Source organism: Gossypium hirsutum, chromosome D07, assembly GCF_007990345.1.
Source record: "Gossypium hirsutum isolate 1008001.06 chromosome D07, Gossypium_hirsutum_v2.1, whole genome shotgun sequence".
In the NCBI taxonomy this organism is placed as follows: domain Eukaryota; kingdom Viridiplantae; phylum Streptophyta; class Magnoliopsida; order Malvales; family Malvaceae; genus Gossypium; species Gossypium hirsutum.
In genome coordinates, this window is record NC_053443.1 from 14154521 (window position 1) to 14172287 (window position 17767).

The 17767-nt window shown below is 33.7% G+C and overlaps 1 protein-coding gene and 1 long non-coding RNA gene across 3 annotated transcripts; both read left to right on the forward strand.

Annotated features, from left to right (window-relative positions):
* The first annotated feature begins 533 nt into the window (after positions 1-533).
* Positions 534-2463, forward strand: LOC107954213 (UDP-glycosyltransferase 76B1). Its single transcript, XM_016889701.2, has 2 exons — positions 534-1237; positions 1353-2463. The coding sequence occupies exons 1-2, from the start codon at positions 775-777 to the stop codon at positions 2231-2233; spliced, it is 1344 nt and encodes a 447-aa protein (XP_016745190.1). The 5' UTR covers positions 534-774; the 3' UTR covers positions 2234-2463.
* Positions 2464-3397: 934 nt separating this feature from the next.
* On the forward strand, positions 3398-8351 carry LOC107954214 (uncharacterized). Of its 2 annotated transcripts, XR_001699452.2 has the most exons (3): positions 3407-4086; positions 4390-4738; positions 4862-8351. It is a non-coding gene; the product is annotated as an uncharacterized lncRNA (long non-coding RNA). The 2 variants fall into 2 exon arrangements; XR_005916146.1 differs by lacking the exon at positions 4862-8351 and having other exon boundaries at positions 3398-4086; positions 4390-4780.
* The last annotated feature ends 9416 nt before the right edge of the window (positions 8352-17767 follow it).

A 17767-nucleotide genomic window follows, 5' to 3' on the forward strand; every position in this document is an offset into this window, starting at 1 on the left:
TATTATATAATAGGCAATAAGTATTTTATTTTATAAATAAAAGAGTTATTAACTAAAAAGATAATTAAAAATAAAAAAATTGAAAACAATATATTTATTAATTAAAAAAATTAATTAAAACTAATAAAAAAACTTGAAGTAACATAAAATTAAAAAAAATACAAATGTGCTTAGAAGATGTATTGAACTTGAGACTCAAGAATAAAATTATTATTTAACCATCTAATCAAAAGAGCAAACATGTTAAAATGGTAATTAAAAATAAAAATAAAACTTGAAACAACATAAAATAAAAAATAAAAATGTGAATAAGAGATGAATTAAACTTAAGATACAAAGATAAAGTCTAACATTTAACCAAAAAGATTAATATATCAAAAAATCAATAAGTGTGCCCTATTGGATGTTGAAAACACTGAAATATATTATTTATTTTTCTCTTTAATTAACCTATTTTCTTAAATATTAAAAACAATCCTATATTTTCTTAAATATTTTTTAAAATCAACATTTTTTTCAAATTTAGCCGTGCTAATTGATTCCTGGATAGTATTTCCATTTTCAAAAGATTATGTCGTGGCTCATTAGCCACCAACCAAACTCATTTCAAATCAAATCGGGTAGACCGCTTTCGTGTAAAACACAACTACCGATGTAAAGATCCAAGCAAGCATCTCAGTTTTCTTTTCTAGATATGAATGGTCGGATTGGGGTTTTCTTTTCCATTAAACTGTCGTGAAGCCTGGCGGTGCTGAACCCTCAAGAGCAAAAGAAATGGAGAAACAAGCGGAAAACTCCAGCAGGTTGGTGCTTGTCTTATATCCATTTCAAGGCCATATAAATCCCATGCTCCAGCTAGCCACTATATTTCATGCAAAAGGCTACTCAATCACCATAATTCACCCTGAATTCAACTCTCCAAACCCTTCAAACCATCCTCAATTCACCTTCATATCCGTCCCAGATAAGCTGCTTGAGTCCAAAGTCTCCCTCTCACCCGGGGATTTTATGAATTTGGTTTTGGCTCTCAACAAGAACTGTGCAGCACCGTTTAAGAAATGCTTGAAACAAATGTTGGATGACGAGCATCCCTGTGAACGTATTGCTGGTGTAATATATGATGGTCTCATGTACTTCGCTCAAACGGTCGCCGATGATCTTGGTTTACCAGGCATTAGCATGCGTCCCACTGCTGCAGCAATGTTACTCTTTGCTGTTATTCCTCAAATTGAGCAAGGTATGTCTGGCAAATTCAAAATTTCTGCTTTTCAGTTATCTGGTATCAATCAATCAAATCAAATATTCTCAGTGACTTCCTCTAATTAATAGCTTTATTCCTTTTAATGTAATAGAGTCCGTCTTTGACAGACAAATACCGGAGCTTCAACCCCTTGAGCTTACACAAATGGTTACATCTATGTCAAAGAGTCCAACGGACGCCATGACAGAGGTGAGAGCTGTTTCCTTAAATGCAATGAAGAGATCGGCCGGTATGATTGCCAACTCAATAGAATTCCTTGAACATGCAGCACTGTCAAAGATTAGAGAATACTCTCCTGTTCCAGTTTTCACAATTGGCCCTTTTCACAAATTAGCTCCATCCAGTTCCAGCTCATTACTGCAGGAAGAAGCTGACTGCATTTCTTGGCTCGACAAGCAAGCCCCGAAATCTGTTATCTATGTCAGCTTTGGAAGCATGGCCAGCTTGAGTAAGCAAGACATTGTTGAGATAGCTTGGGGGTTAGCCAACAGTGAACAGCCATTTTTGTGGGTGATTAGGCCTGGTTTGGTTCTTGGGTCCGAGGGCACGGAGCTGTTGCCAGATGGTTTCCTAGAGACAGTTGGGGACAGAGGTTGCATCGTCAAATGGGCACCTCAAAAGGAGGTGTTGGCGCATTGTGCAGTGGGCGGATTTTGGACTCACTGTGGATGGAATTCAACACTTGAGAGTGTCTCCGAAGGGGTACCGATGTTATGCAGGCCTTGTTTCGGGGACCAGTTTCTTAACATGAGGTACATCTGTTACATATGGAAGACAGGCCTGGAATTGGAGAATGAATTGGAGAGGGGAAAGATAGAAGGAGCTATAAAAACACTACTAGTCAATATAGAAGGAAAGGAGATGAGAAATAAAGCTATGGAATTTAAGGGGAAAACAGAACTTTGTCTAAGAGAAGGCGGATCTTCATCGATCTCCTTGGATGAGTTCACAAAGAGTATCTTATCGGTTTGATCACTTGAGGAGATGCTCTAACATTAAGTAGTAGCTTTTTCCTGTTTGGTTTGTTCTTTAATGGCGTTTTCTGCATTTAATTTTAAAGTTGGGAGTCTATTGTATACGTCATGGTTTCTAGTTCATGACAATCAGTGATGATAATTTGTTGGTTAGGGTTTCTAGTCTGCACAATGATATGGTAAACGCTCTGTGATTGAAAATGTATTTATTATCAAAATTTAAACCTTTTTCCTTCTTGTTTTGATCAGATTGATTGAGCTTCATTATAATATGAAGCTATATATCTGCCTAGACCAGTTTATGGTGTCCAAGCTCAAAAGTGGATGGGTTTGATAAAAATATAAGTTTGAAAAATAAGTTTGGACAAAAAAAAAGTTTAGTTTTTAAATGGGTCGAATTTCAGGTAAGGTTTTTTTGGCTCGGGTCTGGTCTGATCCAAATTTGTAAAAATAAAACTTGCTGCTGTTTCCATTGTTTTGGTGCTGTTTTGGTGCTGTTTTGCTGTCATTTCGCTATTATATTACTACTATTTTGTATTGTTTGAATATTATATAAATCTTATTTTATTGTTAGTTTTGTTACTATTTTCAAGGTCGACTTTGGAGGCTATTTTTGAGGTGCAGCCACCCAAGGCCCAAAGATAAAAAAGGCCCAAAAAATATTTATTTTATTAATGATAAAAGGGCCCAAAATATAAAAATATCTTTAAAATAATATTTATTTCAAATAAAAAAATTTTAAAATATTATTTATTGTTTGGTATAAATAATAGATTCTTAGTTGGGTAATTATTCTGTCCAATATTAACGGAGTAAAAAACTCAACAAGCAGATCTAAATTAATGCCAAGTGTTTTTTTAATTATTATTTTATTATACTCTAAAAACAAATGACATCAATCTAGACAAAAAAACTTTTACTCTAGTAACAATATATAAAATAATTATTTTTTAATAAATTCACAACTAAATTGAGGTTGGATTAATTTATCATATAGTTAATTAAAATTCTTTTTTTTTTGATAAAATGACCGGGTGTTTTATTGGAAAAAGAAGAAAACAACTGGAGGCCCAACAGACCATTGGACCCAGACCTATTACATCAAAAACTGAAGCAAATCTGGCCTCACTATAATGTTGATAGTGAATACCTCCTAACCAGCAATTAACATGCAATTTAATGGAAACGGAAAGCAATAAATGAAAAGGAAGAAAAAGGAACCTAAATATCTACCCCAGTCAATTCAAAAACGGCTGGATACCATTAATTCTCTTGATTTGTTATTTCAAAATTCAATCCGTTCTGACGATAGTAGTTTCCAAGGATAAGACTTTACTTGATATCATCTTTTGAAATCATTTCCCTCAAACACTCCTTCAGTCTGTATTTTTTAGCCATCTTCTCTGCAAAGCGAAAATATGGTGCTTTAGCTCTTCTCCCATCAGGTAAAAGGTTTCTCCTCTATCAAGAGCGTCTTTTGCTAGTTTATATGCATGCGAGTTCCCTAATCTGTGAATATGCTGAAAGATAATCTCTTGAAAACAAGGTTTCTTATTCTGAATGTCTTTGATAATAGCTTCAATCACTGATTTATTTGTTAAAGTCGTTTGGTATTTTTTGATTATTATTTTGGAGTCCCTATAAGTTTAACCGATTGAAGTCCCAGTGAGATCCCTAACTTTGTGCCTTCTAAACATGCATACGCTTTTGCTGCAAATGGGGAGGAAATATTATTGTGAATGATCGTCTTTAAGACCAGTAGTTCCCCCTTCAGATCCTAACCCACCAGACCTGCTGCTGATTTGAAGTTTCTACTATCAAACGCTGCATCGAAATGGATCGTTATTCTCGGTATGTCCTCCTGGATTCTGTAATTTCTGTTCATATTAGCAGGAATCTTAATTGCTTTCATTCCTTCATATTTTGCCATATGCCTCTGTATGTTTTGTGCTAAAACTACTCCTGTTGTACTTTTCCCCTCATGTATGAATTGATTTCTGGAAAACCATATTAACCATAAAGCATAACAGAAGAGTCGGCATTGAGCGTCGTTACCTCTCTTGAAAATCCAAGTTAGCCACTCCCTTAGAATTTGATTCATATTATTCATGACCCAGGACAAATTTAAAAACTGCCAAACTTCTGTTGTTGTAGGACATTCACGGAAGATATGAAGGCTATCTTCTGCCCAGGAGCAGCAACGGGGACATCTGTCGTTTGAAATGACTTCTCTGTACCTGAGATTAGCAAGATTAGGAATAAAATCCCAGGAAATTCGCCAAATAGTGATTACGATTTTTGAAGGTAGCTGGAGGCTCCATAATTTCCTGTAAAATTCTTTAGTTTCGGTCTATAATAAATAATTAGTAGGATCCAGAATAGCATATTGTAACTGCGTATTGAATACTCGCCGGATAATTCTCCTTTCCAAACTTGAGTATCCTCGTGATCAGTCTCTGCAAGAGGGATCTGTAGAATTTTTTGAGCAATTTCTGCTTGAAAGGTACTATTAATCAAATCCGACCTCCATTTTCTGTTTGTATTATCAATAAGATCCGAGACTAACTGTAATTCCCTATTGTTTGATCTATTATGTCCATCAACTGTATCAATCCCCCGTATCCAGCTATCTTCCCAAATAGAAATTTTGTCTCCTTTGCCCACTCTCCAGCACATCCCTTTTTGGAGAAGTCCCTTTGCTGCCCAAATACTCTTCAGGTAAGTGAAGGTAAATTTCCCAAACTCTGCATTTAGAAAACTTGATTGCGGATAGTACTTTGCTTTTAAAACTCTGGCTAATAAAGAATTTGGATAATTAATAAGGCGCTAACCCAGTTTGGCTAATAATGCAATATTAAATTGACCAAGATTTCGAAAACCTAAACCACCATTTTCTTTTAAGGAACAAAGGTTTTTCCAAATGCACCAATAAATTCCCCTTTTTCCATGTCCCTTTTGCCACCAGAACCTCGCAACGATACTTTTGAGTTCATCACATAAAACTTTAAGTAATAAAAAACAAGCCATCGTGTAAGTTGGTATAGCTTGAAGAATGACCTTTATAAATACTTCCTTTCCACCCTGAGATAAATTGTAACACCTCTTACCCGTATTCGACACCGAAATAGGGTACGAGGAATTACTAGAACACATACACTTATAAACATGTTAAACCAAGTTATAAAATTTTATTCAAATTTAAACTCTTCACGTTATAACTTCAAAATACTATATTTGTAACAAATAGGACATCTAAGACCTAATACATATTCATGCAATCCAATAGTTCATTTCCATTTCATTTAATTTACGATTCTCATGTTCACGATTTAATTCAATTTCTCAATCCCAATATACATTTCAATACCACATTAATCATTTAATTTACGTACAGTTCAATTTCATAAAGTTCAATACTAATACATATTTATCGTTTAACTTAATGTCCCCTTTTTACGTCATTTTACACTTCAAGCATGAACTTAGTATTTCGTTTCTTTTCCACTCCCGTTTTCTATGCATATCGCACAAGATATAAATATATCATTCAACCATAGTCACAAGCTAATGCATTTAACCATAGTATTTTTTGAATTGATCACATGATAAGTCATTTCATAAAAAATTGCATAATCTAAACCTTACCACTTTTTAGTGAGCGCTAGCATACTTTCACTTAAATACTTTCCAATTCAATGCATTATATAAAAAATCATAATACCATTCAACCAATAGCTTGGCACTTGCCTAATCATCAAGCAAGAATACTAGTTAGTGTACTTGCACACATTACATATAAACTCATCATGTATAATTTTCTTGCTTCAACATATTAAAGATAATCATACATTTACATGTCATGATACATATCATTCTCTTATCATTTCTTAATAGGCATATATCATTCATTTCATTATTTCGATATTTCATGTACCATCATTTTCATGAATTTCGCGTACATACCGGTAATAGTTTATTTTAAACTCATGTTATCTCACTTCAGAACTTTACCCGTTATATCATTTAAATATCAATGGTTACATTTATTTTAGATCAATACCAATAATAATCTTTCAATCTTTCAATTCAACCACATAAGTCTTTTACCATTTCTTTCTGTATCGAAGAACGACTTACGAATATGAGTACATCGTTTTTAGAAGCTCGAAGGCCGAACTTAAGCTCATGAGAGCTAAGTAGATAGTAAACACGAAAGTCCGCAACAAATGCTAAACCTCGGTTTACTTTGGTAATTTGCCGTCAATTCATCCTTTACATTTGTAATGCCATAACCCAGTTATGGTCTTATCCGTCAATTCATCCTTTGGTACAGAACGATTGTACTCAATCCCGCGTTCAATCCAAACTGGGTATTAAATTCGATAATATATTTCCAATAACAATTCAATTCCATGTTTTCTATTACCTTTATTATTTACCAAATTTATCCCGTTGAATTTCTTGGAAATTCGATAGATTTTCAGAGGTACACTTTTAGTGTACAAATTCGAGTCCGTCAATTCATATTCATGTGTGCACATTTCCATTTCAGATAGCACACTCTCGCGAACCTCGTCCTTATAGCGGGATTACCAATCTAGGCTAAATCCCCTGCAAGAGAGCACATTCCCACGAACCTTATTCCTTACAGTGGGATTACCAGTCCAGGCTAAATCCCCTGTAATATAAACTCATAGAGTATTGTCGGGATTACCAGTCCAGGCTAAATCCTCTGCAACGACAATTACTCTAATGAGCTTGGATCTGAATTACCAGTCCAGGCTAAATTCAAACCCTAATTCGGATTGCTCGTCCGGGCTAAATCCATTTCCACATATTCTTTGGGAGGGCTATATCAAGATCATCTGTCCGGGCTAGATCTTTTTCACACATATTCTTCGGGAGGGCTATATCAGGATAGGATCACCCGTTCGGGCTAGATCCTTTTTACCGTCAATTCATTTTCAGAGATCCATCGAATTTTCCTTCCATTCAACCGGGATTTCTTCCCCTTTTTATCAAATATATCAATGTTTCATCAATTTTCATACAATCAACATTCAAATCATATTCACATCAATAACAAACATTTCAAGCATTTAAGAATATAATTCGAGTTACACGAATTTACCTCGTTACTTGTTCGTGTTTACAATTTCACTAATCCGATGTCTTTTCTTTTCCACGTTCAAGTCTCGTATTTGAGTCATTCGGATCTTTCTAAACAAATTTGATCATCGTTTCATTCATTTCATATTCTGATATATTCAATTAATGCTCTAGGCAAGATTACCATTTTACCCTTAAACTTTTAATTAATGACGATTTTAATCCTTGGGCTCAGAAAAATAAATTATTGTAATTTTAGTCATTGTTTTAAACCTAATTATTCCCATACATATTGATAACAACTCATGAATTCTATAAGATATCAGAATTTTTCATAATTTCAACACTTTTCAATTTAATCCCTAAAACATGTTTTCATCCGATCTTGTTCTAAATTTCATTCAATTTTGTAATTTAAATAAATAAACAATTCATTTCATGCAATTTGGTCATTTTTGACATTTTTTAATAAATTACCTATAAAGTTTTACTTTTATTCAATTTAGTCCCTGAATCTAAAACGTGTAAATTATCCATGCTAACTGAATATTAATATATTTTCCTCCTCCTCTCCATTCCACATCCTTAATTTATATAACATGTTTATAAATAACATTGTCTATGATTTCACAATTTACTTGTAAATTTATTCAAAGCTGTCCATTTGAATCATAGTTGTAAAACCCAATTTTAGCACGGGCTCACGTATGGAAACATAATTTTTGAGGATATGCAATCTTAGATATGATATGCAATCCTAGATATGATATGCAATCTTAGATATGATATATGCAATCTTAGATATGATATGTAATCTTAGAAGATATGATTTTGTAATCTTAGAAATTTAATTTGTAGATACCTTTTAATCTTAGCCGTTGATGTAATTGATCTGTACCGTTGGATTTGGGGAGTCTCAACTATAAATAGAGGCCTCTCCCTTCAAATTTAAAGAGGGGGGAGAAAAAGAGGAGGAATAAAAAAAAAACGATTGGTAGTTTTTTAAAGGTGGTTTACTATTTTTTTCTTTCGATTATTTTTTTACTTATTTACAATTTTAAAAAAGGGAGAAGGTGATACCATTGCGAATTTTATTTAGCCCCTTCGCCTTTTAATGTTTTTGTAATTAATTTTTCTTTATTTTTTTAATTTACCCTTTTATTTATTTTAAATTCCAATTTAATCCTTTTGAACGACACCGTTTTAGAGGAGAAGGGAAAATTTCCCTTCCAGCCCCTCTATGTAATTTGCGCGTTCAAATTAGTCCTTTTACTTTTATTTATTTGCAGATTTACCCCAAATTTTTAAATTGCGATTCAATTTAGTTTTTTATGTTCTTTTTATTTATTTTATTAATTAATAGTGTAATTATTATTTTTATTCTATTTTTTATCTATATATATTTCTTTTATATGTACACATATATATATATTTTAAACGAATATTTTTCTATATTCTTTTTAATGAATATTTTCATATTTATATGTATATATTTACATTTTTTAAGTGATTAAATACTCACCCTTTTTTTTCTTTTTTAAAATATACTTATTTTTATTATTTTATATATGTACGTATAATTATATTTTTTTTTCTTTATTTTCATAAGTATATTATGTATTGTATTTATATATAAATTCTATGACCTAAAAATTTTATTTGTAAATTATATGTATATTTTTAATCTTCATAATTTCCATGTGTACATCTTTTGATCCTTATTTGTTTGTTTGCTATCCCATCCATTGTATAATTGTGTTTACATTTAATATTTTGCATGTCGTGGATTACCTTTTTTTATTTCGTTTATTCATTTGCTTATATTATTTTTATGTCGATGATGTATTTATTATTGTTATTGTTATTATAGCATTTGCATGTATAAAATCACGTTACATCATTTTTTTACTCAAATTTAAAGATAGAAAATTTTTTAAAATTGAGATAATGTTCGTGTTTAGGATTTTCAAGGGAATTGAGCCCTAATGTATTGGGTTCCAATTTTCTTCGTTAAATCCGATAATCGAGCATTTCTCTTCAATCAAAATATAAAAACTCATTATTGGGAATTTAACACGTTGTGTCCTAACGTATTGGATGTGACGCATTGATTTCTCGAAATGAAGATTTTTTAAAAATAATAAATGAAATATTCCGAATTTGGGATTTTAAAGGAATTTTACCCTAACGTATTGGGTGTGATTTCTTAAATCTTGGATAAGTGGATGTTCTTTTAAAGTAAATGAAATATTCCGAGTTTGGGATTTTAAAGGAATCGTGCCCTAACGTATTGGGTGTGATTTCTTAAATCTTGGATAAGTGAATGTTCTTTTAAAATTTTATTGTACAAGTATTTTGGCCCAAGTCATTTTGCGGAAAATTAGAATGCTGTGCCCTAACGCATTGGGTGTGGTATCTTCTTTCTCTGAAATAATAAGGGTCTTAATACGTAGCCTTTTAAGTTTTGCTAAGGATTACGTTTTTTTTTCCAAATTCTCGACCTTAAGACACTAATTAATTAACTAGGTACCAATTTTGGGCGTTACGAGGGTGCTAATCCTTTCTCATACGTAACTGACTCCCGGATCCGTTTTTCTAAAAATCGTAGACCAAAGCCGTTTTTTTAGGTGATCCAATCACACCCTAATAAGGATTGGTGGCGACTCCCAATTTTAATTTTTTAAAAGGTCGACAACCTTGAAACTTTTATTTTTCAAAAAAATGGTTTTAACAGCTTGGCGACTCAACTGGGGACATTTTTTTTAAAAAAGAGAGTCGAGCCGTAAAGTTGATTAATTTTTGTCTTACGGTCAAGAAAAATATTTTTTTAAAAAAAAAATCATGACATCCTTTCGCATTCATTATCTTATTACTTAAATATTGTTTGCATTATACATTTCATGAGTTGAACAATTTTACCCTTTTAAGTGGGAGTAAGAAGCTATGCCTTCGTGAGGTTTTCACCTCCGTGTAGGGTAGTGGATTGCTTTCGGGATACATTCGTACCTATTTCTTCGTGAGATTTTCATCTCCGTGTAGCCATAGGGAAATGTATTCCCCTGAACCAAACTCGATCCATATGAGCTTATAATGGGTGAGGATTGAGGAATCTGCTGGTTCGGGTACCTTTATTCTAGAAGCCAAACCTCATATAATGAACCTTAGAAATCCACCCTAAGTAGAACTATACTAAACCCTAGTAGATATCCGAGTAGGAATTTTACTATTATATTATATGTTTATATGATATTGACTTTTCGTGTTTTATTTACATGTCATGGAATTTCATTTTATTATAAAAGAGGTGTTGATTAATGTTCAATTGCTAAATAGAGATCTGGTCATAAAAAAATGGGTTTCTTGATAAAGTGGATGACAATATGGTTGTCCGAATATGGTCCAAGAACACATGATAAGAGAAGGATGATAATTTAATGGAGGACTATGGCTCCGTTGCCCTAGAATTCAAGATGACAAAGATTATTTGAGAACTGTTGAACTTTCTTAAAGAGAAGCTAACGAGCATCACGAGGATGAGCGAACAACAAGTTACGGCCTGGATCGAGCAAAAAGGAGATAGAAGAGACATTTTTGAAGAGTTCGTGAGATTTATCTTAACGCTCGAATGAAGAAGAAGATTGAATGTCTTCGCCTATGAGGGTAAGGCCGTATAAATATTCATTTTATGTAAAGAGATTTGTTTTCTAGTAAAGTTCTTTAAATGGAATTGAATCAGAATCGTCTCTTTATGCATTCATTTCATGCATTCACATTACATGATATCATATGCATTAAAGTCCACTAAAAGATTCTAATTGATATAAATCATTCCTCAGTTAATCTGGAAACTAACCAGCCTACTAAACACCGCTACGGTACTCGATTGAAAACTAAGGATATGGATCAAAGGATGGAAAGACTAGAACAATCCCAAAAGGAATGCAGGAGTAGCTTCAAAAGCAAATGAATGAGCAGCAAAAAATGATAGACAAAATGATAGAATCTCAAGAGAGTATGATGGCTCAGTTAACTCAATGGTTCAACAAAGGAACTGATAAAGGAAAAGCCTCTGTGCTCAATATTGAAGAATGAGACAATGATGGACATGTTTATCCTCTGGACTTTACCCCCCAACAGGTTGAGATATACCCGCGTAGGTCCTCTGTTACCATTAATCCTTCGAGTGACCCTGCAACGCTATTGAATCTCCAAGCAGGATCAGGCTCTAACCCCGGAGCCAACTTTGTTAATCCTGCTATCTCTGATTTCGATGAGACGGTTAGAAAGGAGAAAATGAATAATGAATTGCCAAAACAGCTAGAGGAAAAGTACAAATGGTTGGAAGAGAAATTTAGAGCGATGGAATGTGTAGAAGGCTACTTGGGATGGATGCTAAAGAATTGAGTCTGGTTCCGGATTTAGTGCTCCCTTACAAATTCAAAATGCCAGAGTTTGAGAAATATAATGGAACCAGTAACCCCGAAGCTCGTATTACCATGTTCTGCAGACGAATGACCGGTTATGTCAATAATGACCAACTCTTGATTCATTGCTTCCAGGATAGCCTCACAGGGGCAGCATCCAAGTGGTACAATCGATTGAACCGTACCCAGATTAATTCATGGAGAGATTTGGCATAGGCATTCATAAAGCAGTACAGTCATGTGACAGATATGGTTCCTGATAGAATCACCTTACAGAATTTGGAAAAGAAATCAAATGAAAGCTTCAGGAAGTATGTACAGAGGTGGAGGGAGGTCGCCGTCCAAGTTCAACCACCGCTCTTGGAAAGGGAAATGACAATGTTATTCATAAATACATTGAAAGCTCCGTTCATCACACATATGTTAGGGAGTGCGACAAAAATCTTTTCTGACATAATCATGAATGGTGAAATGACTGAAAGTGCCATAAGGAGCAAAAAGATTGATGCTGGAGGAAATAACAGAAGGCAAGCCTCAAAAGAAAAGGGAAATGAGGTGAACAGCGTGAATACATACGGCAAATCGATTGCTAACCAACAGGGTTCATCAAGACAAGAATTAGGTGTGAAGCCAGGTACTGAAAAGCTCCAGTTCACGCAAATTCCAATGTCGTACAAGGAGCTGTATCAAAGCTTATTCAATGCGCATGTTGTTGCTTCTTTACATGTGAAGCCTCCACAGCCCCCATATCCCAAATGGTATGATGCAAGTGCACAATGTGATTATCATACAGGAATTACAGGGCATTCTATAGAAAATTGCATTACCTTCAAAAGCTAGTTGAAAAATTCATTAACATGGGTATTGTCAAGATAGATGGTTCATCTAGTACCCAGTCATGATTGAATATGAAGGGGTGTCGAGAAGTGTTCACGATGAAACAACTGAAGAAGAGACCTTGTCAGATTTTTGCCTTTATAGACTTGGGAGTGTTTTAAATAATTAGACTGCAGAAGAAGCCCCTGTAGTATTTAGAGATTACTCAGAGTAATGTTTAAAACACACTTGTTGCCTTCAGCCTAGAGGCAATAAGAATTCCTTTATGAAATAGGCTCATGTCTGAACGTTGTTATTCTAATAAAATACATCTATTTTTAAGCCAATATTCTTTCATTCTTTTCGAATAATTATACTTTCATTCTTTCGAATCTTCTTCCATATTGTTCTTTTATTCATTCATAATGGTACAAATGATTATTCATACATTCTTTTGTATATTCTTTGGTACCTACTATGGGTCCCCAGATATCAATGACATGAGTGATGCTGTTACGGACTGAGAAGTTCTTTTTGAGTGGGATCTGTTGTTTAGAGGGATCTCATGACTTTAAAGATGACATAGATTGTAGCTTATTTTCAGACTTGTTGAGGATGGTAGAACAGGAATGAAATCTTACCTCATGAGGAGACAATGGATATTGTGACCTTAAGGGAACGTGCATAACCAAAGAAATGAAGCAGAACCTTGTTGAGTTACTTCAAAGAGTTCAAAGATGTCTTCATATGATCATGCTTGGGTAAGCACTGACATTGTAATCTGTACAACAATGCAATATAAAAAATTTATAGTATGTTCAAGATTAACATCATGAACAATGCATTTAGAATTCTTTGCCGGGGCAATGCCTTCTTCTTTGGCTCATCATGATTTAGCCTGTCAAAGTCAAGTTATCATTTCTCCATTGTTGGATTTCATATTAATTGAAGAGGAAGATCCAAAGTTTTCGTCATAGTTAAATTTTTCCTCAAAAGGCTCTATGAAAGAAATTTGATCACAAAGAAGATCTTACATTGGTTCTGATCGAAAAGGATAACGAGGACTTGTCTAATCCTATGAGTTCAAAATTTAAAAAAAAAAGGTCAAAATCATAAAAATAAAAAAATGATGAAAAGAAAAAGAAAAGGAAAATGGAGAGACCAAAGTGAAAACCCACAAAGGGCACATTGAGACCAAAGGGGATTTGAGTTGAAAACCCGTAAAGGGCGGCTCAAATATTGATCAGAATGAGGCACGAAGTGATCAGAGTAACTCGAATTCTAACCAGATTGGGGCATGTGGTGATCTTGTTATACCTGAATTATCAGGAAAGGGTAGGCAACATATTGGGGCATTGGCAGAGTACTGTAGATCTCCTAAACACATGTCAAACTTAGAAGAGTCTTCAGAAAATTTGTACAGAGAAGCTCAAGCTGCGATATTTGGGGCACCCAATATTCATACTATTTATACTGAGTTTGTTATTTTTGGGATACTTCATTCTTTTCCAAGATACACATTCCCAATCAATTTCTTTGCTATCCTTATTTACTATTTTTGATAGTCTATTCCTTTCGAGCTATGGACAGAACCAATTGTATTCTCATCCATTGATATACCCTTTTTGCAAGCATGTTGCATTAGAATAACGATTAATGGACTAATAAAACTTTCACAATGGAAGTTTTGCATATTACTCTAGAAGTTTCTAAATAATATGGGAACCTGAAACAAGACTATTGTTTAGAACGCACTAAGTTTAAAGCTTGGGAATCTGAAAAGGAAAAGTAAATTAGGACTTTCTCTTTGGATTCTGTTATAAAAAACATTGATTGAGCAAAGTGACAAGATAAACAAGCAAGCAATGATCACCAGACAATAGGAAGAGATTTCATCGGAGAAGAAAGTCTTCATCTATGCATGAGCCTCTGGTACGACACTCGGGGAATGGTGTAAGGGACCAGAGAGATTTAGATCATGTATCCTTGAATAGTGATAAGAGAGTATTGAGGAAAGCCATACATTTCTACCCTCGGGCTGCAGTGGGAGAATGATGGTACAAATTTTGCGCCCCAATGGATTAAACTTGGAGGTTCACAGTGGGGGGCAACCTGGCTAAATGTTTCTTCAAAAAAGCCAGTCAAGCAAGAAGGCGTTGTAGCACGTCAGTCACAAAGCCTTAATAAATTTCGAGTAATGACAACCTAAGCAGGATCATTCTCGAAAAAATAAAATTTTGCATTCATGCAACCACCATTCACACATGTCTAGTTAGGAGCATTTGATGCATTTTGATCATGCCATCCTAAATCATTAGGCATAATTAGGTTCATTATACAGGTCATGTTCCACAGAGAACAGATCAGTGAAATACTAGATCTTGCCTTCCTGCATTGACAGTGGAGCAGATCGAAGATGGCAGATTTTACCTCCCTGTGGTTATAGTGGAGTACATTGAAGCCAGTTATTCTACTTCCCTGGGCAACAGTGGAATAGATTGAAGATTTTAGATCTTATCTCCCTAAGCAGTAGTGGAGCAGATCGAAGATGGCAGATTTTACCTCCCTATGGTTATAGTGGAGTACATTGAAGCCAGTAATTCTACTTCCCTGGGCAACAGTGGAATAGATTGAAGATTTCAAATCTTATCTCCTTAAGCAGTAGTGGAGCAGATCGAAGATGGTGGATTTTACCTCCCTGTGGTTATAGTGGAGTACATTGAAGCCAGTAATTCTACTTCCCTGGACAACAGTGGAATAGATGGAAGATTTCAGATCTTATCTCCCTAAGCAGTAGTGGAGCAGATCGAAGATGGCGGATTTTACCTCCCTGTGGTTATAGTGGAGTACATTGAAGCTAGTAATTCTACTTTCCTGGACAATAGTGGAATAGATTGAAGATTTCAGATCTTATCTCCCTAAGCAGTAGTGGAGCAGATCGAAGATGGCGGATTTTACCTCCCTATGGTTATAGTGGAGTACATTGAAGCCAGTAATTCTACTTCCCTGGGCAACAGTGGAATAGATTGAAGATTTCAGATTTTATCTCCTTAAGCAATAGTGGAGTAGATCGAAGATGGCAGATTTTACCTCCCTGTGGTTACAGTGGGGTACATTGAAGCTAGTAATTCTACTTCCCTAGGCAACAGTGGAATAGATTGAAGATTGTAAGTCTTATCTCCCTGCAGTTGCAGTGGAATAGGTTGAAGCACTAGCTCCTATACTTTTGAAGATGCAGTAGGAAGAAATGAGGCTACTTGAAGAAGAAGAGTTTCATGTTCCAGCAAGACCGGGCAAAATTGGGCATTTTTAAAGTCTTTGCTCCGTTCCTGTTACACTACAACAAGCAAAGAGGGGCAGCTGTAATACCCAATTTTATCACGGGCTCACATATGGAAACATAATTTTTGAGGATATGCAATCTTAGATATGATATGCAATCCTAGATATGATATGCAATCTTAGATATGATATATGCAATCTTAGATATGATATGTAATCTTAGAAGATATGATTTTGTAATCTTAGAGATTTAATTTGTAGATACCTTTTAATCTCAGCCGTTGATGTAATTGATCTGTACCGTTGGATTTGGGGAGTCTCAACTATAAATAGAGGCCTCTCCCTTCAAATTTAAAGGGGGGAGAAAAAGAGGAGGAATAAAAAAAGAACGATTAGCAGTTTTTTAAAGGTGGTTTACTATTTTTTTCTTTCGATTATTTTTTTACTTATTTACGATTTTAAAAAAGGGAGAAGGTGATACCACTGCGAATTTTATTTATTTACTTTATTTAGCCCCTCCGCCTTTTAATGCTTTTGTAATTAAGTTTTCTTTATTTTTTAATTTACCCTTTTACTTATTTTAAATTCCAATTTAATCCTTTTGAACGACACCATTTTAGAGAAGAAGGGAAAATTTCCCTTCCAGCCCCTCTATGTAATTTGCGCGTTCAAATTAGTCCTTTTACTTTTATTTATTTGCGGATTTACCCCAGATTTTTAAATTGCGATTCAATTTAGTTTTTTATGTTCTTTTTATTTATTTTATTAATTAATAGTGTAATTATTATTTTTATTCTATTTTTTTATCTATATATTCCTTTTATATGTACACATATATATATTTTAAACGAATATTTTTCTATATTCTTTTTAATGAATATTTTCATATTTATATGTATATATTTACATTTTTTTAAGTGATTAAATACTCACCATTTTTTTCTTTTTTTAAAATATACTTATTTTTATTATTTTATATATGTACGTATAATTATATTTTTTTCTTTATTTTCATAAGTATATTATGTATTGTATTTATATATAAATTCTATGACCTAAAAATTTTATTTGTAAATTATATGTATATTTTTAATCTTCATAATTTTCATGTGTACATCTTTTGGTCCTTATTTGTTTGTTTGCTATCCCATCCATTGTATAATTGTGTTTACATTTAATATTTTGCATGTCGTGGATTACCTTTTTTTATTTCGTTTATTCATTTGCTTATATTATTTTTATGTCGATGATGTATTTATTATTGTTATTGTTATTATAGCATTTGCATGTATAAAATCACGTTACATCATTTTTTTACTCAAATTTAAAGATAGAAAATTTTTTAAAATTGAGATAATGTTCGTATTTAGGATTTTCAAGGGAATTGAGCCCTAATGTATTGGGTTCCAATTTTCTTCGTTAAATCCGATAATCGAGCATTTCTCTTCAATCAAAAAATAAAAACTCATTATTGGGAATTCAACACGTTGTGTCCTAACGTATTGGATGTGACGCATTGATTTCTCGAAATGAAGATTTTTTAAAAATAATAAAGGAAATATTTCGAATTTGGGATTTTAAAGGAATTTTGCCCTAACGTATTGGGTGTGATTTCTTAAATCTTGGATAAGTGGATGTTCTTTTAAAGTAAATGAAATATTCCGAGTCTGGGATTTTAAAGGAATCGTGCCTTAACGTATTGGGTGTGATTTATTAAATCTTGGATAAGTGGATGTTCTTTTAAAATTTTATTGTATAAGTATTTTGGCCCAAGTCATTTTGGGGAAAATTAGAATGCTGTGCCCTAACGCATTGGGTGTGGTATCTTCTTTCTCTGAAATAATAAGGGTCTTAATACGTAGCCTTTTAAGTTTTGTTAAGGATTATGTTTTTTTCCAAAT